The sequence below is a fragment of the Pelodiscus sinensis genome, chromosome 27 (genome assembly GCF_049634645.1).
Source record: "Pelodiscus sinensis isolate JC-2024 chromosome 27, ASM4963464v1, whole genome shotgun sequence".
Classification (NCBI taxonomy): Eukaryota; Metazoa; Chordata; order Testudines; family Trionychidae; genus Pelodiscus; species Pelodiscus sinensis.
This window is the reverse complement of record NC_134737.1, coordinates 15,370,980-15,396,342: the sequence shown is the minus strand read 5'-3', so window position 1 is coordinate 15,396,342 and position 25,363 is coordinate 15,370,980. Positions and strand designations below refer to the sequence as shown.

General features: G+C 61.5%; 1 protein-coding gene across 1 annotated transcript; it reads left to right on the top strand.

Moving 5' to 3' along the window:
• The first annotated feature begins 3,208 nt into the window (after nt 1-3,208).
• GPR61 (G protein-coupled receptor 61) lies at nt 3,209-16,934 on the top strand. The gene is made up of 2 exons (XM_075910379.1): nt 3,209-4,118; nt 14,453-16,934. The coding sequence occupies exon 2, from the start codon at nt 14,833-14,835 to the stop codon at nt 16,180-16,182; it is 1,350 nt and encodes a 449-aa protein (XP_075766494.1). The 5' UTR covers nt 3,209-4,118; nt 14,453-14,832; the 3' UTR covers nt 16,183-16,934.
• Nucleotides 16,935-25,363: the final 8,429 nt, after the last annotated feature.

Below are 25,363 nucleotides of genomic sequence, written 5' to 3'. Positions count from 1 at the left end.
GAGAGTCCTGCTGGGGGAAGAATGTGCCAGCCTCCAGCTTGTGGTATAGGCTCGAGTTTCTAAATTCGCGGGCATCGTGTGCCCGGCTCGACCATCCAACAGAAACTATCCCCGAGGGTAGGTCTAGACTGCACCCCTCTGTCGGCAGAGGGATGCAGATAAGGCAGGTCGACATTGCAAATGAAGCAGGGATTTATATATCCCATGCCTAATTTGCATAAAACGTCCACCGTTGAAAAAGGCTTTCTCAACAGATCCCCCCTAGACTGCCGCTTTTGGTCAACAAAGCGTTGAGTCGGCAAAACACGGCGGACATTTTTATGTAAATTAGGCGTGGGATATTTAAATCCCTGCCTCATTTGCGATGTCGACCTGCTTAATCTGCATCCATGCTGTGGTGTGCGGCTCGGGATGTGGGTCCTATTGAGCGCTCCTCTGCACTTTGGGAAGCCCAGGGCAGCAAACCCGGCCATGATGGGGTCCAGGTCTCCCAGGCAGGTGCCCCTGCGCAGCAGGACGGAGTTGATGGCCCTCACCACCTGCAGAAGGAGACAAATAAACCCACAAAACAGAGAACGAGAGGGAGTGCCGGAGCCCTTGGGAGGTGCTCCTCCCCACTCAAACGCCCCCAGGAGCCCACCCCCTATGAGGCTGCCCACCCAGCAGCAGGGCTGTCTGAAGGCAGGATGGCACAACCGCCCCCCTCACTCCCACACCCACTCCACCCCTTTCCCGAGGGTCCCCCTTTTCCAGGACTCCTCCCCCCCCCCCGACAGGGACAGCAGCCTGAGAGTGCCTTACCTCCATGAAGAGGACCCTAACGGTGGACTTCCCCACGCCGAACTAGTGGCTGTCGGGGGCAGTGAGCTTCCAAACAGCAATAGTGACCCACTTCTCCGGGGGATGGTGGGCCGCAGGTAGGTGTCGCATCTCCGGAGGGCAGGGGAGAGCCAGGCACGCAGCTCCAACAATGTGGCCTTCTGCCCGTGGAAGTTATTGAGCCACTGCTGGTCGTCCCACCGCTCCATCACCAGCCGGTCCCACCAATCGGAACTGGTGTCCAGCCTCCAGATTCGTCTCTTAGCCGTGGGGCACGGGGGTGTGATGTAGTGTCAGTACCTTGCTGGTTGCGGTGCTTGGGCTGTGGGTGACCCCTACTGGCCTCTGTCTGTAAGCACGGCCCTTGCAGGCCCCCATGACAGTGACCGAATCGGTCCTTCTGGGGAAGGGAGGGAACAAAGGAAGTGAGTGTTGGGGGAAGGGTCAGTTTCTGGCTGGAATCATGAAGGAGACAGATGAAGGAGGGGGGCTGGGCGGCTAAGGGCCGAGGCACCCCATCTCAAGGGGTCTGCGGCATCCTGGCCCCGACTCCTGTAGTGACATCATGTCTGTGCCGTGCTGTATCCTGGAAAAGCAATAAACCCTCTGTTCTACTGGCGACTCGTCGTCACAGGGGCAAGGGCCTGGCTCCCACATCCGGGCAGAGGTTCTCAGTGATGAGCTCAGAGTCCAGCTGGGGCAGGACCATCAAGACGGTCTGCTGAAACTGCTGCAGAACCTCCAGCCTGACAGTGCGGCGCCCAGAGGCAGCTCCGGCTCCATAGCAAAAGAAAGAAAGAAAGAAAGAAATGCAGTGGTGTCCAGAGAAGCTGGGCAACCAGAGCACGCACTGCTAAAGCTTTGCTGTCCCTTGGAGAGGCAGGCAAGCAAGCAGCAGACACACACGGGGTCCCTGTATGCACACGTCTCAGATAGCCTTCGGTAACAGCACCCAGAAGCAACTGCTGACCTAATGCCTTGGCTGAAGTGGTTCCGGGTGGCCTTTTATGCGAGAGAGCATCCAATGAGTGTGGACGTGCTCTGTCGGAAAAGCAGAGCGCTTTTTCCATGCACTTGTGCTGTGTGGACGTGCTCTGTCGGAAAAGCAGAGCGCTTTTTCCATGCACTTGTGCTGTGTGGACGTGCTCTGTTGAAAGAAGTTTCTTTGGGCGAGATCTTCTGAAAAAGCGTCTTTTGAAAGAAGCCTGCAGTCTAGGTGTCCCTTTATTTAGCTTGTGGCAACGGATTGCTCCTTCCTACGTGGGGTATTTTCATTTCTCCATATTGAATTTCATGCTATTTGCCTCAGACCATTCCACTAGTTTGTCCAGCTCATTTTGAATGTTCATCCTAGTCACCTAAGCCCTTGGGATCATCTGCACACGTTGTAAGCATGTTCTCTCTGCCATTATCTAAATCACTGATGAAAATATTGAACAGAACCAAGCAGACCTGATCTTTCTGGGACCCCGCTTGATACACCTTTCCAGCATGCCTGTGAGCCACTGATAACTACTCCGGGAACAGTTTTCCTATCATTTGTGCACCCTCCACATAGTAGCTCCATGTTGGGCGTATTTCCCTACTTTGTTTGAGAGAAGGTACCAAAATAGTACCAAAAGCCTTGCTAAAGTCACAATATACCACATCTACCACTCTTCCTTCCCCCTCCCCCCACATCCACAAGGCTTGTTACCCTGTCAAAGAAAGTTAGCAGGTTGGTTTGACATGGTTTGTTCTTGAAAAATCTATGCTGCGCCTCGTCACCTTATCGTCTGATCTTCCAAGTGTTTTCAATTAGATTGTTCTATACACTGACACAACTTCCTGCTCCCCTGAATTGCTTGGAATGATATTCCTGCTTGCCAGCCTGATTGGATGGGACTAAGGGAGCCAGGGACTAGCTGCATGGTCCCATGGGGTGTTTAAAACCAGGGAGAGACATCAGTTTGGGGTGTGGTTGGCTCACTCCTGACCGCTCTAGGGAGAGTCAAAAAGACCCATGTCAAGGAAGGGAACTGAGGCAAGGAGCGCCAGCAGCGCCATACTTGGCCAGGAGGGGGCAGACTTACAACTGATGTAAATGAGGATGGCTCCATTGAGATCAATAGAGTTTAGCTGACTACGCCAGCCGAGGAGCTGGCCCTGAGTAAGCCCCTGGCTCTCCTGCCTGCGTCTGCCCTAGACTTTTGCACAAGGACAGGTCTGTGCCGTCCGCACACTTGCAGCTCCCTGGGGTTGAGACGCCCTCCGCTGCCTCCTGTGTCAGCAAGCGGCACTTGCGCGAGACGCGGCCATTTAAGGATGCAGCTCACCCTGGAGAGCAGCTGCCGCCTCCTCCGCTGTGCCGGGTGGCTCTCGTGCTATTTATTGCCGTTGCTCCGTGGGTGAGGCGAGCTCGGAAAGAATGTCTGCGTGGCAGCGGCGCTCTGGGTTTGCGCTGTCCTCCTTGCCCTCCCAGTTGCAGCCAGAATGCACCAGCAAAGGGCCTGTCCCTGGAAGATGGACATCCCTGCTCATGGCAATGCTCCAGTGCCCACGGCGAGCTCCCCTGGGCTTTGCCGGGGAAAGCTGCCTGGGCCGGGCCCCTCCGCAAGGAGCTGCTCTGAAGCCTGGCCCAGTTCTTTAGCAGCTTCAGTCTCCTCAAACGTCTGCAGCCCTCCTGTCTGCGGCATGGGCCCGCTCGGCCTTGGCAGGCACAGACACTGCCGGAGCGCTCCGTGCGCAGTCTGACCGCTCCCTGCCCCACAGCACCTGGCTGCGTCGGGGCACGAGTGGCTTGTGGTTAGAGGAACCTCTCGTCCCCGTGTCTGGCTCCGTCACTAACGCTCTCCACGCCCAGAGGGAAGCGAGAGAGTCTCGTCAGACGCAGGCATCGGCCACTCAATCTCAGGCAGGCTCCCGGGGCTTCCGGACCGTCCCCAGATGCTCCTCCGCCCGTGTTAGTGACCCCTCTGCCTAGTGGGCGCCCCTGCCTCGCGGCGAGTTGCGAAGCTGCCCCGCCCTCAGCTCGCCACTCGCCCACTCTGCAGATCAGACCCGAGCCGGCCTGGCCAGATGGATCAATTGCTGCCTGGGGTGGTTCTCGAATGGATTCCGGGGACGGTCTTTGCTCCATGCCTCGAGCTCCCAGCGCCGGGCTTCTGCACTGCTCGTGTCCCAGAGGTGTTTCGGTGCAGCGTGTGCTTCTGTGTCAGCCTGCTTCTGCCTTCACTTCGTGACTCCTGCTGCACGCCGCGGAGAGCGAGAGGGTCCGAGCCCTGTTAACTCAGCTGCAGCCTGGGCCCGTCTTTAGAAAGGTTTGAGTAACGTGGTTAAAGTACCGCGCAGGCTCACTGTGATGGGTCTGGCCTGTGACAGGGCAAGTGCCGAGTCCTCATGGGTGTGTTAAACTACACCCCTCTGCCGACAGAGGGATGTAGGCACATCGCCAGGGCTCGGCAAATGATGTAATCTCCTTGCCCGTGGCGAGTAGATCACAACCCGGAAGAGCCGGCGCAGAGCGATCTGCGCATGCACAGAGCGCAGAACCGCGCGGCTGGCGAGCCCTGCACATCGCTATTGCAAACGAAGCGGAGATTTAAATACCCTGCGCTTCGTTTGAATAAAAATGGCCGCCGCTTTTTGCCACCGAATGGGGATTGGTCGACAAGGAAAGCCTTTTCCGACCGGTCCCTGATGCCTGTCGGCAGAGGGGTGTAGGTTAGACACACCCCATCTTAGCCTGGTGGCAACGCGGCCCGCAGCCAGGCATTCATGTCACTTGCCTGGGGAGCCTCCGCCATGCCCCACTGCCCCAGGCCGACACAGGGACTGGCACCAGCGGGAGTCTGGCCCACTGACTCCAATGCAGCTATGTACATCAGGGAGGGATTTGGCCGCGGGTGCCAAGGCAGCTATGCGGATATACACTGGCTGGGGATCCCCCGACACACCAGTGCATTGAGGTCCCCACCAGGCGGCCTGCAGCAGTTCGTAGGGACACGGCTCTCCGGCCGGACTCTGCAGGGCCGTGGGGTGCTGGATGCAGGGGGCTGCCTGTGGGACTCAGCCTGGAGGGGGCCAGGCAGACAGTCGGGGGAAGGGTCTGTGACTGATTTCCCAGCTGTGAGCCCAGACGGCCAGCCCCGATCAAAGCAGCCCGGCCTCCTCCAGCTGCGTGGGACGACCTGGCAGCTGCCGGGGGAGCAGCCCCCTTGTTTTTGTCCAGGGAGGCCCTCCTTTCCCATCAGGGATCTTCCCCGGGTCTCCCCCTCTGCCACGCGCTAGTATCCCTGCCGCCAGCGTTGCTCACTCCCTATTACGGAGCTGGGAGCGCAGGTCATCCGAGGTCCCTCTGTTTCTAATCTCGTTTGGAAGGATTTATTTTTGGGTTCTTGTAACCTAGCAATAGGTGCACGTGACCAGTGGTGGCTGCAGCCTGAATATGCATTGCCTTCTCCAAGCTGCTACTCAGCAGCCCGCACAGCCAACGCAGACAACTACAAAGGGCTTGCCAAGCCAGGCCTCCTCCCCTCTTCCCGTCGTGGCTGCTGATGGGCGAGCCAGGGCCACTGCTGTGGGGAAGATCACAGCCCAGGGGTCCTGGCTGGCCCTGCCCAAGGCCCCACTGTGCCGGAGCTCCCAGCTGCAGCCTCCCTGGTGCTAGCCGCCCCGTACAGTGGCCAAGGGGACAGATGAGAGGGGGCAGCGTGAGCCCCCAACCCTATCAAAATGAATAAAAGGCCAGACTGAAACGACCACGAGGCTGGGGTCATGTGACCATGTTACTGGCTCCATGATGCAGGCGACCCAGGGGAGAAGCAGATGCCACCAAAAGCCATACCAGTGCCATGCAGGAAGTTAACCAGGCCACATTCTGTGGCCCAGGAGAGGTTGGAGGAAACAGGGAGCGTATTCCCCGCATGCTTTGAGCTGCGGCGTTTCTCCGTCTCCAGATGCTGTTCCCAGAGCTGCTGCTAACCCAGAGCATGGCCAGCTCTGCTCCACAGGGCACAAGGGGGGTGCTTGTGGTTGGATCAATGCCTGGAGGTTTTGTCCCGTGATATCAGCTTTAATTCCTGGTGATGACAGGCCATTCCCCGAGCGTGGGCAACCCTAAGAGAAACTGAGGCATGGGACGTGGAACTGACCTGTCCAGGATGCCCTGAGAGGCAGAAGCTGAGCTGGGAGCAGAGGCTCCCTGGGGGCTGGCAGATGCAGGCATGTGCCCAGGGTCAGGGCACTCAGCTGGGATTCAGGACCCTGAGCACGGGTGTCCTGTGGGCTATGGCGAGGGCTGGCAAGGAGGGGTCAGGGCTGGGAATCCTGAGCAGAGGGAGACATCCCCGTCTCTAGGGTGCCTAAGGCCCAGACCCAGGGGAGTTAGGCACTAAGTCCCTGTGCGAACGGGGGCTTTACGCCCCACGCCGTCAGCAGTGCACCCCACCTGGCTTCTGCAAATGCCGTTCTGAAGCACTGACTCTCCCCGTGCAGTGGGGGCAGGGGCTCCCCTGGGCAGCAGGGTGCTGTGCTGCCCCGGATCTGTCAGGAGCCCACGTCCTCGGCACCCCGGCTGCATCCCCTCCGCAGCACGGGGCAGAGAACAGGCTAATTCCTCTCCCCTCCCTGCTCAGCCTGGGGGCTCTTCGCAGCAGGCTGCCTCCGACCCCGGGCACCTGGGCAGCGCCTGGCACGCTGGGCCCTTGGCACGGCAACGCCGGAGTCCTGGTCCCCGGCCCACGGGGGCTGCCCACGTTGGGTGCTCTGGCTGGAAAGCAGGCCCCTGGCCCTTTGGGAGACTCACGGCCCAGCCGCTCCCCCTCAGCCCCCAGCACGGTCCAGCCCTCGTCCTGCCCTGGCTCCCCGGGGCTGCCGGTGAGACACCAGTCTGGAGTCACCCTCGTGTGCCCCTGCCCTTCCCGGTCCCCCTCTGCCCCTCCCTTTGCCCTTCCCTGCCCCCCTCTGCCCCTCCCTTTGCCCTTCCCTGCCCCCCTCTGCCCCTCCCTGCCCCCCTCTGCCCCTCCCCTTGCCCTTCCCTGCTCCCCTCTGCCCCTCCCTTTGCCCTTCCCTGCCCCCCTCTGCCCCTCCCTGCCCCCCTCTGCCCCTCCCCTTGCCCTTCCCTGCCCCCCTCTGCCCCTCCCTTTGCCCTTCCCTGCCCCCTCTGCCCCTCCCCTTGCCCTTCCCTGTCCCCCTCTGCCCCTCCCTGTCCCTTCCTGCTCCTCCCTTTGCCCTTCCCTGCCCCCTCTGTCCCTCCCTTTGCCCTTCCCTGTCCCCCTCTGCCCCTCCCTGTCCCTCCCTGCTCCTCCCTTTGCCCTTCCCTGCCCCCCTCTGCCCCTCCCCTTGCCCTTCCCTGTCCCCCTCTGCCCCTCCCTGTCCCTCCCTGCTCCTCCCTTTGCCCTTCCCTGCCCCCCTCTGCCCCTCCCTTTGCCCTTCCCTGCCCCCTCTGTCCCTCCCTTTGCCCTTCCCTGCCCCCTCTGCCCCTCCCTTTGCCCTTCCCTGCCCCCCTCTGCCCCTCCCCTTGCCCTTCCCTGTCCCCCTCTGCCCCTCCCTGTCCCTCCCTGCTCCTCCCTTTGCCCTTCCCTGCCCCCCTCTGGCCCTCCCTTTGCCCCTCCCCTTGCCCTTCCCTGCCCCCTCTGCCCCTCCCTTTGCCCTTCCCTGCCCCGCTCTGCCCCTCCCCTTGCCCTTCCCTGCCCCCCTCTGCCCCTCCCCTTGCCCTTCCCTGCCCCCCTCTGCCCCTCCCCTTGCCCTTCCCTGCCCCCCTCTGCCCCTCCCTTTGCCCTTCCCTGCCCCCCTCTGCCCCTCCCTTTGCCCTTCCCTGCCCCCCTCTGCCCCTCCCCTTGCCCTTCCCTGCCCCCCTCTGCCCCTCCCTTTGCCCTTCCCTGCCCCCCTCTGCCCCTCCCTTTGCCCTTCCCTGCCCCCCTCTGCCCCTCCCTTTGCCCTTCCCTGCCCCCCACTCTGCCTAGTACCCTGCATCTGAGGTGGGGCCCTTTGCTGCCCTCATCCCCGCCCCACTCCTTGGCTGGTCCCTGCTCATCTGCCCCCCCCCCCCCCCCGGAGGTTGCTGCTGCCCTTGCCCATCGATTCAGTGCCGGCCCTTCTCGTTGGGTCCCTTAAGCTGTGTCCTGCCCCCCCGGGGCTTTGGACTGTCTTCCAGGCTGTCCCTACATGAGGTACCAGCCTCCTGGTGGTGGTGCCTCTCTCCTCCCTAAAGCTTCACCTGCCCCAGTTATGCCGTGTCCGCCTCAGGCCAGGTCCCCAGGTCTGTGTATCACCATGGCAGCCTACCAGTGGTCCTGGCCCCCACACAGGGAGGCAACAACACTTCTGTCACCTCTAGCCATCGGCTTTCTGAAGGAGGAGAAGTGTCACTGCTCCTTCGTTACACTGGGGAAACTGAGGCACGGAGCGGGGCACACACTTCAGAACCTATGTGGCTCCGACAGGACTGAAAGCCAGGCCTGTGCCCTGCCCGCCGCACGCTGCTGCCGCCGTGTTGAAATGGTTCACGTGCGGTTCGGGTTCAGAGGAGTCAGCGAAGCGGAGGGGACGGGCCACAATCGAATCCCTCGCGCCCGTCGGGCTGACCAGGCGCGGCGGTGGGAGAACGGCTGAGTTCGCTGCACTTGGGGCCGGGGGGTCGGCTCCAGACTGTGGCAGGGTGCACAGCCCAGCGGCTCTCCTTCGAGGGGGCTCTCCCTCCTCCCCCAGCCAGTCCCAGCAGTGCTGCTGGCCAGTCTGACCTTCCTGGTCTGGGAGCTTCCCACGGCCAGTGTGGTACCAGGGGCACGTGCCCCTCCGTCCCCTGGCCATGCTCCCCCTGCAGTGGCCCTAGAGCCCTGGCCCGCTGCAGGAGACAGCCTGCCGTGGGCTTGGGGGCATGCTGGGCCCCCAGCGCAGGGCGGCAGCCTGGAGGACAGTGCCCAAGGCGATGGCTCCGGCTCCCTGGGAACGCTGCCGGGGCTAGGAGGAGGCCCAATACGGCCTGCACGCCTTGCCTCCTCCCCGTGGGGAGCCGAGCACAGGGACAGGCCCAGGGCACCAACCTGCAAAGCAGAAGGCCTTTAGGACCCAGAATCCTGGCTCTCCATGCTGCTGCTGCCTCTCACCCTTCACTGCAGTGGCTCTGTGCATCATCTCCAGTGGAGGAGCATCCGCTGCGAGGTGCCCAGCACTCGGGCAAGCTGCCCAGGGAAAGGTAGGGGCGGATGCCTGGCTTGGGGACAGGAGAGGGCTGGGGCTGGCGAGGCCGCAGCATTTCTCGCTGCAGCCCAGGCACCTGGAGGGTCTCGGTCGGCGGGGGAAACGCACCCAGCCACGTCCATTCTGGAGCTGGGGCGGAACCGCGCTGGGCACCTGAGATCTAGCCACTGGAGGAGCCGTTTTAATGGAGGGGCGAGGACCTGAGCTGGGCGGAGGCCGCCCTTCCCAGGGCCACCCGGACAGTCAGTGCAGCAGCACCAGGGCGAAGGAATGAGCAGGGCCAGGCTGGATTCCTCTCTGCTCTCCTAGCCGGGCTCTTCCCTGCCGGGCCTGGCCGGGCCTGCGGGCTGGATGCTGGGGCTCGCTGCGCAGGTGGAAGGCACGGGGTAAGAATCCTGTCCCTGCAAGGGGAAGGGCGGGGAGAGAAGTGAGGGGGCCAAGGTGAGGCCGGGGGGCAGGAGGGTCAATCCGGCTGGCTCGTGTGATGTGGATCATGGGGTGTGCCCGCTGGGCAGAGGGCCGCCGGCCTGGGCGAGCAAAGCGTCCTGTTCGGAGCAGCGGGGAGGGCGTGTAGCTGCGGAGAGCGGCAGGAGCTGGGAGTGGGCAGGGGAAGGGTGCACGGAGCACCCCAGCCCTCTCGCCCTCTGCCCTGCTTCTCATGGGGCCAGGCCCCAGATGCTGCAGAGGAAGGGCAGCACAGCCCCTCCCCCTGTAATAGCAGCCCCAGAAGGGGGGTCGTCCTGCCCCCCAGCTGGTGATCCGCAGGGGCCTTGCAGCATCCGAAGGGACAGGCCTCTGCACCACGACAGCCCTGGGGCTGGTGGGTGTGACTCCAGTGAGTTTGCTGTAGCTGCACCTGCTCCCGCTAGAGCTGAGCAGTCCCCAGCATCTGTCCCTGTGCCTCCGGGCGGGGCAGGGGGGATTGTGAGCAGGTTTCACTGCTAGGAGAAGCGCTTGGCGTAGGCGCCCATCTGCACTGCGCTGCTCCCCTGGGGAAGGGGCTCCCGAGGGCCGGTGCATGGCCTCTGTTGTGGGTGGCAACGTGGACCGGGGGAGAAATTCCTGGGGAGGGTCCCGCAAAGGGAGAGCTGCCTTGAGCTCTCTGGAGCTGGACAGCTTGCACCTCCCCTTGCTCCCCACTTTGGGCCAGATGCAGCCAGCAAAGGCCAGAGCTGGGTGCCTGCCGCCCCAGCAGGAACCTGTTGTCCCGAGACACTGTTGTGAGCTAAACACAGGTGGGCCAGGTGAGTCATTCCGCAGAGGGCTGCTGCCGCAGCTCCAGCAGGGCCCTCTGGGCGGTGTGGGGCCAGGCGCGTTGTGGGTGCAGACAGCAGTGCCCCAGCATGGGACTAGAAGTGCTGTGGGTGAGCCAGTAGGGGGCGCTCTTCCCTCAGAGCCAGGGCTGACCCCAATTCTCCAGCCTCCTGCTAGCAGGTGCTGTGCCCCACTTCTCATGCTCTCGCGGCTCGGCTCTCCTTTACACTGCAGTGCGAGTAAATTCCGCCCCGTTTCAGGGCCCTTCCCACTGCCAGAATGTACAGAGAAGCCGTAAATGGCCGAGAGTGAGGCCTGGTACTTTTAATTGGCATGACAGTGTCCAGCCACGCTTTTTTCCAGGTCAGCCCTGCAGGGCGAGCCAGGCAGTGCATTACGGTTCCCCATCTAGGCAGGGAATGCTCGACTGATCAGCTGCGCTCTGAGCTGGCTACAGCTGTAGAACTCAATTCCATCAGTGGTCAATATCTAACTATTCAGATGGCTGCAAACGTTGCTGCTGTTTGTCGAAAGTTTGCCCTGTAGGTGCCCTCGTCCCCAGATGCTGTTTCAGCAGATCCATTAGGGCGGTTTTCCATCAATGTTTCCTAATCAAAATGTAGGACAGATCTTCAACCTCAGGTCCATTAGAGTCAGCGAGACCAGTGATTCCCAGCTCAGGATCAGGAATATCTGCGCTCTCCGTCCCCATGAGAGCCAGGATACAGAGCTCTGTGGGAAAGGCATCTCCCTTCCCCTTGTACCACCCCCCCAGAGCTGGGTCAGTGCGGAGAATGGGAGTTCTGTGCTGCAAAGAATGTTGAGCTTTCAAAATCCGGCTTCACTCCGAATCAGAGTGAAAACGGGACAGTTGGGAATTCTCCACTCAGGGAAAGGCTGGAAAGGAAAGAGTTTCTCGTCCTTTTGGTTTTTAAAAAGAACTCTGCGATGTGAGCCCATCGTACCCAAACCATCAGAAGCCACCAGTTATTTAAAAGAGAAAAATCGGCATGTCTTGTGCTGAAAATGCCAGAAAAGGGCATTACAACTTTGTGCTCCTCAGTAAAACGGCAGCAAAACTGACCGGAGTTCACCGTGTTTGGATTTCAGTAGCACTACATTTTCCTGGGGAATGTGGGTCCATCCAAGTGTCCCGGACTAGCTCTCCCAGGCCCTCTGCAGGCACACACCTTTCCACAGCTGGTGATAAGATGTTCCCTCCCTTTTACAGCACTCACGGCTTAGATCATGGCTACATTCCGGGTGCTGCAGTGTAGTGTAGACGCGTCCCATGGCGACGGAAGGGGGTTTCGGTCACGGAAGGTAGTCCACCCCTCCGAGCGGCAGGAGCTCTGTGTGACGGCGCGTTGGGGGTCCCCCGTCTCCTGCACCCCGAAATGGCACAAACAGACTGCACCAGCCGGTGGAATAGAGGTAGTTTATTGCCTCTCCAGGGATACAGCACAGCACAGATGGAATCTGGTCACAGAGCTGGGCTAGGATGCCTCAGGCCCCCTTGAGATGGGGGGGAGACTGGGCCCCTAAACTCCAGCCCCTTTCCCTAGGCTGTCTCCTCCATGCTTCCAGACAGCAACTCACTAACTCTCTTCCAGCCCTGCCCCCCAGCCAGGGCAGCATCCACCTTCCTTTGTTCCTCTCCATGGGGGGTGTCTGGTTCAACCGGTTTGGCATCACCTTTGCATAGCGAGGTTTTCCCTGCTGGGTCTTGCTCCAGACAGCAGGGGTCACCACAGCCCAGCAAGTACCCCCACTACGTCACACTCTGTCAATGGAAGAGTGGCATTTTCCTGCCAAGCTAGCGGTGTCTAGACTGGCGGCTTGGATCAGCACAGCCCCTACGCAAGAGGGCTGTGCCAGTCCAAGCGGTAAGTGCTGCTCAGGCACTGACATTCACGTCCTTCATTTTGGCTATTTCGTCAGGGCGCGTGTGCTTGGCGTAGTGCCCTAGCCACAGTGCACGCGGACGTATCGTCTTGCCCAGCTACACGGGCCAGGGAAGTGAAAATCCACCCTGCCCGGGCAGCTGTGCCACAGAACTGCCAGTGCGGGTGCAGCTCTCGGTAGAAGAGGCCTTCCACTGACATGGCTAACTTTGGTCGGGGGGGGTGTCCCGAAGGGACAGAAGTGCCCTCTCCTGCGGTGTGTGCGGCGTCCATGCTACGAGGTTACGGTCTGGTCTCTGTCGTGTAGACGGACTCTCATGCTGGTGTCACAGGGTGCGGTGGCTCTTTAAAACAACTAAAATGTTGTTGACCCGGCTACGTTGCCCAGGGCGTGACCCCCCCAGTGATGCAGACAGCTGACCTGACCCCCTTTATAGACAGGGCTAGGACAAGAGAAGGATTCTGCTCTCGCCTCCAGGGAGGTGGATTCCCGCAGCGGCTGGAGATCCCCTCCCGTGGCTAGGCTGTGCCACTGTAGCAGTTTGAGTAGAGGTAGGGCTGGGCCCCGGCCCATCTCCCAGGTGGAAAGGCTAAGTCCTGAGGGTTTGGGTTTACAGTGGACGTGGACCCCAGAAAGGGTGGGCTTAGCTGCAGGGCTAAGTCACTGAGCAACCTGACGGAACTGGTGAGTAACTGACTGCAAGGGGAAACTGAGGCACAGTCTGATGCTAGATTGTAAGGTACCATCTACCGGGAACAATCCCAACGCCTGTCCTTTTGGGGTGGTTATTTTTCTGGGATACTTCGTAAACTGGAAGGAGGCTCTGTAGGGGACATTGCCATTCCTTGGGTGAGGACCCCATGGGTCAGTGTTCGAGTGAAACTCCCAAATGCTGAGATGGCCAGGAATGGGGACCCGTTAACACACTCGCCCTATGATAATAGGGGGCTGCCAAGATCCATTGCTTCATAGAACCATAGAGCTGGAAGAGACCTCAGGAGTCATCAAGTCCAGCCCCCTGCCCAAGGCACGACCAACCCAACTCAATCATCCCAGCCAGAGCTTGGTCAAGCCGGGACCTAAAAACCTCTAGGGATGAAGATTCCACCTCTCCCTAGGGCATTCCCAGGGCTTCCCACCCGCCTAGGGAAATCGTTTTTCCTAATATCCAACCTGGACCTCTCCCATTTCCCCGAGGATGGTAGGCAGGGAGCATGAACACCCAGGCCCCTACAATGAGGCTGCTTCTCAAACAGGCGCGGGAAACGGGCGATCCCATGAAACGCACGGGACACCGCCGCCGTACAGGCCCCCGGCAATGCACTGCATGCTCAGGCACGCGGCAATGCCGAGCACTTGGAACCATACAGAGCCCTGGCGGACTCAGGCGCAGACCCAGCCGGCACAGCGGCACAGGGCCAGGGCCTACTGCAAATCCGCCTCTCTCCACTGGCCGCTACAGAGCTACGGCCCTTCCGGGGCATGGTGCTGATTTATCCCAGCCAAGGAGCTGGGCTCAGGACGGTAAATTCTGGGCTGCCTGAGAGCACCGAGGTGGGGCTGGCCAGAGAGGGCACCAGTCTCCATAAGCCGGATATGCCCCGGCCCTTTGTGGCTCTTTCCTTGGGTGACTCCAGCTGGTTTCTTTCTCTCGTGAGAGTGGCTCATCCTTGCCCGGATCCAGGGTACGGAGCAGCCCCCTCACTGCTCTGCGTCAGCCGTGGGGCCCCCCGCGCAGCCTCTGAGTGACAAGGGGGGTCCCTGGACCTTCTTGCAGAGGCAGTAGGCCTCACGGGGGAGGTGAAAGGGACACGGGACCCTGAGAACGGCCAGAGGGGATCAGACCTAGGGCCCATCTAGTCCAGGATGCTATCTGGGACAGTGGCCAGCAGGAAACCCACTGTAGTAGGCAGAGATGGGGCAATCTCTCCCTCCTTGCCCCCCTCGGAAGGTGTCTTCCCATCCCTAATAATGGGTTGTCTGCCCCGCCCACCTTGGGACACCCCTGGAGTTGGAAACTGAGGCCCAAAGCTGGGAAAGCCCTCGGAGCAATAGAGGGGCCAGAACCCTTCCAAAGTGGTTTATGGGATTAGCAGCATCAGCTAGGACAGAACCTGAGCATCACCCTCGGGGTCTACTCAGCTCTGTGGTCCTGATTCAGAGAAACGCTGCCAGCACGTCTGTGCGTAGGCCTGGGCTCCAGTGCGCCCGGCCTTGCAGCAAACCCCCCCGCCAGCACGAGCCCAGGGCTTGGCCGGCGCGCTGACTAACGCGGAGTTCCATTGCTTTGCAGGCGCTGAGCTCTGCTGGGGGACGCGGCGGGAGATAAGCTACCAGGAGGCACGATCTGGGATCCCATGGCCTTTCGGACCAGCGGGCGTCATGCCCCCAAGCACAGTCCAGCAGGACACAACCAAGTGCCAAATGCAGTGGAGCTGAGCAGCACGACGGCCCGTGGACCCCGGCCACATCAGGAAGCGTAACTGACCTCGGAGCATGGACTTGCCCTGTGGGGCCTGGCGGCTGGCGAAGGAGCCAGCCAGCACGTGAGCGTGTGGGCTGGGACGCCTCCCTCTCTGCTGGCTAATTCTCTCTGGTTACTCGAGGGGGCTCAGAATAGGATGGGTGATGGACCTGTGAGGGGAGGTGCCGTGGGCGTCGACACCAGTCTCCATGGAGCCTTCACTCCCTACCCAATGGGCGTGGAATTCCTCCAGGCCGGGGAGGCTGCTCCGCACTGCCCAGAGCACCATGCACCCCAATTCCAGCCTGGACACCAAAACCCGGGACGTGGCCTCGGAATCCATCGGGCTCCTCTTCATGCTCTTGATTGACCTGACGGCCATTGTGGGCAACGTGGCCGTGATGACCGTCATCATCAAGACACCAGCACTGAGGAAATTTGTCTTTGTTTTCCACCTCTGTCTGGTGGACCTGCTGGCAGCCCTGACCCTCATGCCGCTGGCCATGCTGTCCAGCTCCGCCTTCTTCAACAGCACCATGTTCAGCGAGGCCATATGCCGTGTCTACCTCTTCCTGAGCGTCTGCTTCATCAGCATGTGCATCCTCTCCATCTCGGCCATCAACGTGGAGCGCTACTACTACGTGGTGCACCCGCTGCGCTACGAGGTCAAGATGACCGTCGGCCTGGTGGCCTGCGTCCTGGTGGGGGTGTGGGTCAAGGCGGTGGTCATGTCTGTCATCCCTGTCCTGGGCTGGCTCTCCCCAGAGCGTCTCAGCGCGGCCCCGGCCTACAGCAGCCGGAGCTGCTCGCTGCAGTGGAGCCAGAGTTCCTACTGCAAGTTCTTCGTGGTTTTCTTTGCCCTCTTCTATTTCCTCCTCCCCGCCCTGATCATCCTCGTGGTCTACTGCAGCATGTTCAAGGTGGCCAGGGTGGCTGCCCTGCACCACGGCCCACTCCCCACCTGGATGGATACGCCGCGGCAACGGTCGGAGTCGCTCAGTAGCAGGTCCACCATGGTGACCAGCTCCGGTGCCCCTCGGACAACCCCTCAGAGGACGTTTGGGGGGGGGAAGGCTGCTATCATTCTCCTAGCAGTCGGGGGGCAGTTCCTCTTCTGCTGGCTGCCCTACTTCTCCTTCCAGCTCTATTCGGCTCTGGGCCCCCAGCCCTTCCCGGGCCGGCAAGTGGAGAGCGTGGTCACCTGGATTGGCTACTTTTGCTTCACTTCCAACCCTTTCTTCTATGGGTACCTCAACCGGCAGATTCGGGGGGAGCTCAGCAGGCACCTCAGCTGCTTCTTCAAGCAGCCGCCGGAGGAGGACCTCCGGCTGCCCAGCCGCGAAGGCTCCATCGAGGAGAACTTCTTGCAGTTCCTGCAGGGGACAGGCTGCAACACGGAGAACAGGAACGTTCTCGCTCCCCCCTCCCCCAAAAGGGAGCCGCCGGGCGTCGATTTCCGAATCCCCGGGCAGATTGCAGAGGAGACCTCGGAATTCCTCGACCAGCACCTCATGGTCTCCGACAGCTACATCCGGGCTGCGCCCACGCCCGAGCCGTAGCAGCCCTTGTCTCTGTGACGTGCGGAGAGAGGCAGTGCCCAGCTGTCGACAGGGCACGACTTCCTAATAAACACACCCAGAGCGACTGACGCGTCCTCCCTCCACCTGAGCGCCCACGCTGACAAGCAGCTGCTTCTGGGGGCTGAGTCGCGGTGGCTGGCTAAGATCAATATCGTAGCATTTCTATGTTGTGTCCCTTTCTGATTTGGAGCAGAAACAGCCTCTGGGGTTAAAAATTCCCTGGATTTTCCAATTTGCCCCGGGTAAGTGTCCAAAAGGCCTGGCTCGATGTGGGGGGCTGGGCTAGCTGATCTCTTGCGGCCCCTTCCAGCTCCAGGTTTCCGAGTCTATGAAAAGTGTTGATGTTGGGGTCTCTAATTCAGAATCAAATAGTGTGATCAAAGCCCAGGAGGCGGTGGTCGAGTTGGGCTCCTGCTTCGAGGAGGCAGCTGAGGTCCTGACTCCTGAGGTCTTGGCCGGCCCTAACTGTCGATGATTCTGTGACGGCCTCTTACCCCTTTCGAAGTTGCTCCTCGCGGAAATGCCGGCACCTCGCCTGCCCCGGCTCTTCCCCTTGCGGCCCCACTCTGCTCGGCTTATTTCCCCGAGGCCCTGGCTCCATCCGCTCCTCTGTCCCGCCCCCTCCCATCGCTCGCTGCTTTGCCCCTTCCACCAGGATGGGAGCCCCCAGCGCAGTGAGGAGGCGGCCCCGGCCGAGTCGAAGCTGGCGCAGGTGGTCACCCGGAGCCTCCCCTGCCCACAGTGACCAGACGTCATTGTCACTTTCCGGTCAGAAACCAAGCACCCGGCTCCCCAGTCCCAGTAGGAACAGGGGAAAGGTGGGACCCCTCCCCGCCACACCACCTCCCCGAGGTCCCTTTGAGCAGCGGCAGAGCCTAGGTGTGGCCCAGAGGCTCGTAGCTGGGCCGGGGCCAGGCGCGCCGGAGCCAGGGGTCAGCGGAAGGCGCAGCGGGAGAGTAGAACCAGGCCGAGGGAGTGGAGCTGAGCACGGGGCCTGTGAGCAGGCAGGGCTCCGGGTGTCCTAGGATCCAGCCCAGCCTCCTGCCCTGCACACCCTGAACACAGCCCAGGCTTCCTCCCTGCAACAGCCCAGGCCCTGAGCTCTGGCTCAGACGCCTCCAGTCTGCTGCTGTGTTGGTGACGCCTGCCCGGGGGCGGGGCACAGGCTGAGATCCGCCGTGGGTCTCTTCCCCATGCCCCAGCTGGGCCCTATACTTTCCCACCCTTCTCCCGCCCTGGCCCCCGTTGCTGCTCCACGGTCCAGGACAGTGGTTCCCAGCTTTTTTATACTGCGGACTGGCAAACCCAGTTGCAAACTTTGGTATACTTGCATTTGCATATTTGCATATTAATTATGCAAATGAAAAATATGCAAATGTGCAAATAAAATGTTACCGGTCTGCCAAAATATGTGCGCCAGCCCCCACAAACAGCCAGCTTCAGCGGCTGCAGCCACCCGCCGCATGGCGGCCGCTGGAGCCGAAGCCGGCTGCGGTGTGGCAGGTCAGAGGGTTAGGGTGTACCCCGCCCCGCCCCGGCTCCCAGAGCCGCCGAGAACAGCCAGCTTCAGCTCCAGCAACCGCGGGCCACGCGCCTGGGGTGTACCCCAGCCCTGGTCCTGGAGCAGCCGGCATGGGCATGGCCTGGCATGTGCTGCGGCCCGGCAGCCAGCGGTTCACAGCCCGGCACTGGTCCGCGGACCAGCGGTTGGGAACCCTGATCTAGGGCTGGATCTCTTCCCCCATGCATGGCCCAGCTCAGGCACCAGATGCAGCTGCCATGGGGGAAGCAGTCCCCAAGACAGGCTGTCCCGGGCCGCTGGACAGGTATCAGCTTTTCCCTTCCAGAGCCGCCCGCTCTGGTCCGCTGGCCATGGCAGAGGGGACTCTAACGCAGGCTGGTCCCCCACGGAGTCTTTGGCCACTGGTACAGATGTAGGAACAGACGTAGGCTGGGGGATTGTGTCTGATCAGAGCCTGAGCCGTAGGGAGCTCTGGGCAAGCGAAATCCAGCATCCTTCTCTGCGTGGATCTGGCCCCTCTCTGTCAGACGAGGGGGTGGATTGGGGCCGGCAGGACCTCAGGGGTCAGGCGTTGGCCCTGCAGAGTCAGGGCGTGGTTCCGATCCAGGTGCCCCCCAGACAGGTCAGTGCAGGGTGATGGGGGAGGGGGTCTGGCGTTGTCTCGTCTCTGCTCTCACATCTCCGCCCGTCGTCCTGCCGCTGGGGTCGCTGGCGTGGACGGAGCAGGGACAGGAGGGCCCCTTGCAATCGGCGAGCCTGTCCCGCCGGGCCGGAGAACGGGAGAGAGCCAGGAGGAGAGGCCCGGCCACCTTTGCCAGGGATTAACCTCAGAGCCTGCCGGGTCTTGCTGCGGCTGGGGGCCCTCTCCAGGCAGGGGCCATGGGCTGGGCTGGGCAGCAGTGAGCTCCGTCCCCTCTTCCTGGGCTGGGCCCCAGGCTGTTTGGGCAGGACGGGTTCCCCCAGGAGCACCAAATAAAACCCTCCTGCCTGCGTGGGACCTGGCAGCCCCCAGCCCCTCAGGCAGTGGATGACACCAGGGCCCGGCTGGGCTCCACCCCTGAGGGCCAGGCCATGCCTTGGGACCAGGCCCCCGGGACGGGAACGTGCTCAGAAAGCTGAACCGCACCCGCCTTGCCCCGGCTCCTGGGACCCTTCCCAGGGAGTCTCCCTAGGGCGTAAGCCAGGGCCGGGTGGGGCTGCCCACTGGTCTCTCTCTTGGCCTGTCTCTGAGCTGCAGGGGGCAGGCTCCAGCGAGTCGGGTGAGCTGCGCTCTGTGACCCTGGGCCGTAGCTAGGCCAAGAGCCCCCAAACGGGCATGAAACCAGGCTCCCAAATCCACATTGAGGCACTTGCGGGATCAGACGACTTGCCCTGGGGCGCTGGGCACCCAGCAGCTCCCCTGACCCCCCTTCTGGCTTTGGGGGCTCAGCACCTGAGAAAACGAGGCTTCAGACAGCTCCGTGCCTCAGTTTCCTCCTCGGTGCACCAGGGAGGAGGATGCTGACCTGCCTTGTGGCAGGCTCAGCGTCTGATCTCGGCTGCAACCCTTGGGCGGAGCAGGCAGCTCCCTGTCCAGCCCAGGCCCTGTGTGACAGAGGACGCGCTGGCACCGGCCCTGGCCCGGCTGGGGCAGGCACGAGGGCGAGCCCGTCGCAGAGCTGGGGATGGGGCTCAGGAGTCCTGCCTCCTCATCCAGGCACCTCCCCACCTACGCCAGGGCCTGGCGGGCAGACGGCTGCTCGAGGGCTGTGGGCTCTGGCCTCGCTCTCCCTGGAGCTGGGGGCTCAGTGATGTTTCCTGGCAAGCTGCTGGGCTCCCCTGAGACCACCCCCTTGCAATGTGCCAGGGCAGGAGCCCCCGGGCAAAGGAAGCGCCACCACCCAGGGTCACAAAGGGCTCGGGCGCCTCCGACGTTCTCACCCAGCACCGGCCCACAGCTGCTCCGCGCCCTGGCGGGATTCGCAGCCCAGGCACCGGCCCAGGAACCGGATCCTCCCGCAGCCCCTGGGCTGTGCTGTCGGCATCGCCTGCAGCCAGGCCCTGGTACCTGGAGGGCCGGGGCACTCACCTGCCAGCTGGCAGACACGGCCCAGCTCCCAGTCCGGCTCAGAGACTTGGACAGGCCCCCATGGCAGGGGAGAGCCCGGCGGGGGTGGGGGAGGCCGCTGCTTATTCCTAAGAAAGGCCTGACGGGCGGGTGTGTTTGACTCCGGGGGGGGCCCCCGGAGGAGAGAGGGGCGCTCCCTTTGGCCCGGAGGAGTGGAGCTGTGGCCCTGCCCCCCCGCCCCCCCGGCATGTTGCCCGGTTGGCGTAAGCAGCTGCCAGCTCAGCATGCTGCTCAGGGACCCCTCCGAGCTAGCCCTGCCTTCGGAAGGGGAGGCGGGTAACTCACATCTGCACCATTGATAGCCAGTCTCCAGTAGCCACACACAGGGACAGGGCATAACCAGGGGGGAAGGCAGTAGTGTCCAGTGGTTATAGCAGGGGAACGCTGCCCGAGTCTCTCTGGGCAAGTCCTGGCCCTTGCCCCAGTGGGCAGTACCACTGCAGGGGCCTGAGGCCCTGCTGCACCTCGGTGCGTCCTGTGGCCCGTGAGGGCGGTAACGGCTGGGTCTCATGCTGGGCAATGGGTGGGCCCCGGGTGGGCCCCTCTGGCCCGGAGCCCCATGGCCTAAGCTCTCCGACTCGTTTGCGCACCGCGTGAGATTCAGCCGAGCCCCCCGGCGCGAGCGACATGGGCGCTAATCAGTGCAACGTGCCCCGCGGTCCCCAGGAAACGGGTGTGGGGCTGGTGCGATGGTTGTGGCAGCAGCTGGCGCAGGCAGAGGCGCCCGGGAGAGGCAGCTGTGCTGAGCCGTGGCTCGGCTCCCTCCCCCCGGCCGCGCTGCTGGGGCAGGGGCTCTGGGCAGCACCCGGCGGGACGGCTGTCGCTCAGAGCCTCCTGGCTTCCCCTGACACCACGTAACAACTCCAGGGAGCTGCCGGCAGGGGCCTGGCGGGGGGTCCCAGCCCAGGAAGATGTCCGGGGGATGCAGCTTTCATCTCCTGCTGGCTGCAGCCTGGGAAAGTGGCCTTTGCAAAAGCCCCCCTCTGCCTGGTCTTACGCAGGGGCCTCCCCGCTGGGCGGGGCAGAGCACCAAGGCCTCCTGCTCTGCTAGATGCTTTTTCTTTCTGCCCCAGGGGAGCCAGGGCCCTGGGCTGGGAAATGCCAAAAGGCAGCAGAGACCCCGACCGCCCATGGCAAAGGAATTAACCCCCCAGCCGGCGCCTGTCTGAGTCTCTGCATCCTCCACTCCAAGGGGCGGGCAGGAGGGGACTGGCTCCGGCCGGGGGGGGGGCTGAATCCCAGGTGTCCCACATACACCTCTGGGACCTCTTGCTGGGTCTCTGTAGATGCTGCCTCTGGCTCCTGGGACACCATCAATCCTGGGCCACTGTGGGGCAAGGGCGCTGTGGTGCCTGGCTGGGCTCCACCCCTGAGGGCCAGGCCGTGCCTTGGGACCAGGCCCCCGGGACGGGAACGTGCTCAGCGAGCGCTGTGTTTGCAGCCAGAAAGCTGAACCGCACCCGCCTTGCCCCGGCTCCTGGGACCCTTCCCAGGGAGTCTCCCTAGGGCTTGTGGGCGGGGGGGCCTGTTCCGATGGAGTGTGGCTCCGGATGCAGCGGCCCGTGCCCTGTTCACATCCACACGTGAGCTCCCGCACGCGCTCCCGGCATCACCCTCCTCCCGCCTCCCCCTCCTGCAGGATCCAGCCGCGCTGACCTTTCACGCTCCTCCGAGCCTCCCTGGGCGCACGCGCTTGTCCCTCGGAGCCTCCAGAAATAGCTCTGATGAGCGCTTCTTCTGCACCAGGGCAGGGCAGCAGCCCAGGCAGAAAGCGCTCGTGTCTTGCAGTCGGTGGGCGATGGAGACACGGGAGCCGTGTCAGCACCAGGCTCCGCAGGTGTAAGCCTTGGATCTGGCGGGAGCAGCTTCTCGTGGGATGCCTTGGCGTTCGGGGCCCCTGCCACTGGGATCCCGAGAAAGGGCTGCAACCCAAAAGGAGCTCTGACTGTACGGCCGTTGGGGCCCTGACACTCTACCGGGCTGCCTGAGCCCTGCACCAGCACCGGGGGCTGCTTTCTGTTCCAGGGAGGAAATGGGAGTTAACCACTTCATTACCCAGCCGGCAGGGGCAAAAGGATGTCAGGGCAGGGCTGCTCCCGGGCCACTCCCTGCCCCTTTGCAGCTGCACATGCTGGGCCAGCCGGTCAAAGTTTAAAACTACCCCCCCCCATGCATGGCTGTTGCTTAACCATTCCTGCAAACACAGGGTACGTTCCTTTCCTCTTCCCACAGCTCCGGGGTGCGACCTGCAGCCCACTGGGGTTCTGGGTGGGGCCCGCAAGACTTTTGGTTTTCCTGACATGCACAAGAAGGGAGGGGCGGGCAGATCGCACACAACAGTGAGGGCGAGAGCCAGGCTCCCCTGCATCCAATCCCAGCGCTGCTGCGGTTCAGTCGGCACCCCCACACGCTCAAGGTTCGCCAGCGCCGTCAGCAAACCTGCCGTCCCCAGGGACTGGCTTGGCTAGGACAATCTTACAGCCCCCTGAAATGAGGGGGCCACTCGCAAGCCTGGGTCGCCCATCACTGCTCCATCTCTCTCCCTGGCTACCTGAACCAAAGGCCTCCCGCAGCACCCGCCTGCCAGACACATCCCTAGCCAATGAGCCCCTCCTGAGCTGGGATTTCACTGGCCACAGCCAAGCCAGCAGGCCTATGGCTAAGCCGGGTTATCGGAGGGGCTGTGTCCCATAACGACGCCAGGGAGGCCAGCGCTGGTGCTCCCTAGATGGCCCTGTCCTCTCTCGCCTGTGATGGGATCCGGAGCCGGGCTTGGGGCTGTGCTGGGTGCTATGGACAGTGGCAGGCACAAGAGGGCAGCAGAAGGCCCTTTATGGTGAACAGGCTGGGGCAGACTGGGGCACACGCAATATATCCTGAGTGGCGGCTGTTCCCCCCGCCATGGACCTGCATTCTGTTTCCCCACGCGGAGCCGGGGGTGTTAATATGTCAGGGCTGGGGAAGAAGGAGATGTTCTTGCCCCCCTGGATGGGGGGCACAGGCCTCCAGGGCGGGCTCTTGTGCTCCTTGCTGGGGGAGCAGTGGATCCGGGGTGGGGAATGAAGAGCTGTTCTGCCCAAGATGCAGGGACTCAGGACAGGGATGTCAGAGCGAAGTCGATTAACCAATTAATCGAGAAGCAAAAGCGTAGAGGTTGATGCTGTAGACTACACACATTTCCCTCCCCCCACCCTTGCCAGTCAATTTTTTAGCAGGCTGGCCAGCCGCCCAACTCAATTCTGGATCATGCTGGGTCCAGGACCTACCCCTGCTGTAGCTCTGCATTTCAAGTATATTAGGAGCCAGGCAGGCAGCCCGCTCAGTTCCAGCTTGCACCGGGTCAGGGAGCTCAGACCCTCCTTAGACAGAGGCTGTCAGCCTGAGCTGCTACCTCTTTATCTGAGGCAGCAGCACTGGGCAACAGGCACAAGGGGAGCTAGTTTTTAAACTGGTTCCCCTCATGGACCAGCTCCTGCCTGGCGCTATGTGCTGCTGCCTCTGATACAGCGGCTGCAGGCCCCGCCCCCAGAGACTACCCAATAGTCGACTTACCAATAAGAAGTAATGAAGTTACTCGACTATTCAATTAACTGATCTTTAACATCCCTAAGGGTGTGTCTAAACTACATGGCTCCATCGATGGCGCCATGTAGATTAGGCTGATCAGCAAAGGGAAATGAAGCCGCAATTTAAATAATCATTTAAATTTAAATGGCTGCCGCGCTGAGCCGACAAACAGCTGATCAGCTGTTTGTCAGCTCAGCGCGCTAGTCTGGATGCTCCCGCACCGACCTGAAAGCCCTTTATCGACCTCCCCATTATGCCTCATTATTTAAATCGCGGCTTCATTTCCCTTTGCTGAACAAACAAATCGGAGCCATGTAGTTTAGACGTACCCTAACTCAGTAGGGTTGCCAGATGGTTTCACAAAAAATACCAAAGCTCCCCTCCCCCCCAAAAAAAATGCTGGGAAAAAATTCTGTTCAGAAAATAAAGGAAAAAGTTGATGAGCAAAAAAAAAGCCAGGGCTGAAATGCAGTCTCAGCCTCTTTAGATCCCAACCAGCGCGAGCAGCAGAGCATGTCCCGAGTGGCCTTCTGTCCAGACATTTTAGATGTTCGGTATTTTCTGACTTTTTTGACAGGACGGAAGGCGCAAATGCCGGGCTGTGCGGTTCCATACCGGACACCTGGCAACCCGGTAACTCAGAGGTGCTGCCATCACAGGCTGGTTCGTTCCCCTGGAGCGATGAGTTTGGCGGGTCTCAGACTGGCTCCCCACACACAAGCATCTTCATCACAAAAGGAGCCCTGGGCATGACACGGATGAGTGGCAACCTCAGCACAGCTGCCAGGACTGAACAGGGACTGAACTCTCCTCTGGAGTTAGGTTCAGGCAAAGACGTGGCTAAGGCACCGTGGGAGAGGAGCATGCCCTGCAATTGCCGGGGTGTCGAGGGTCCCTATGCTGAGAGCGGTTAACCAGGCTCCAAATAGATCCCAAAAGATGTAACATCTGCAGCATGGGAGTGGTCCTCTTCCCCCAGATGCATTCGCAGCCTGCTCTCTCTTCACTGTCAGTACAGATCTGGCCGTGATGGGTCCCCAAGAGGATCTTTGCTAGATGGCCACAAATGGGGCCCTGCATAGCAGCCAATGTACCCTCAGTCCCTGGTGCTCCTGGGAGGCTGGGCCCCAGCCCTCGTGATCAGGCAGAGGCCTAGCAGGGCTGCTAGACTTGCACCAGCTCCGGGGACAGCTGTGCTAGCCCTGCGGCAGTCTGCTCTTCTTGTGCCCAGGCCAGCTTGGTCACTGCTTTCTGCCCTCCCTTCTCAGGGCATCTACACTCCTGTTGGGGTATCACTATCGGCTAGGCCAGGGAATGGGCTTCTGGATCTCCCCTTGCCCAGATTCTTCCATCTCTGGTGGGAGTTGGCAGGGGATCCCAGGATCCCTCTTCAGCAGGGTCCAATCCAGGGAGGCAGCTACGTTCTGTACCTAAAGTGCTACTCTGTTGCTGCCTCCCTGGGTTGCTTTCTCACCAGTTCCCTTTCCCAGTAGCCATCAAAGAACTGAAATCAAAGGGGAAGTCTCCGACCTGTTGGCTCTCCCCATGTCTGGCAAAGTCTCTACAACCAGAGTCTTAGGCAGCAGCAGGGCCCCTGGTGTGCTCCATTCCATGATGGAGGTCAGTTCACCTCCACTGCCTACTCAGCTGTCCAGCACTAATCCTGTCCCCTTTGGGATGAGGCCATCTGGGACTAGCCGCTGCCTCTTTAGCCCCTTACTTACCAGTGTGAGGTTTGTATATCCCCATCACACACTCCAAAGGGAAACGTGGAGAGCACAGGGAACAAGCAGCAGCTGATGTTTGGTAGCTCAGAGCCTTACTCTGTGGTGAGTCTCTGGCTCATGTTGGCCTCTGCTCAGTATTTGGGTACCTTAGGTGATAGGGCTACTTGCCAGCTATGTAGCAGAGAATCACAGGCTGTGTATAGACTGGCAAGTTTTTCAGCAAAATCATCTGCTTTT

Coding starts and splice junctions, on each gene's coding strand:
- GPR61 (XM_075910379.1), top strand. CDS start 14,833: ATGGAGCCTTCACTCCCTACCCAATGGGCGTGGAATTCCTCCAGGCCG.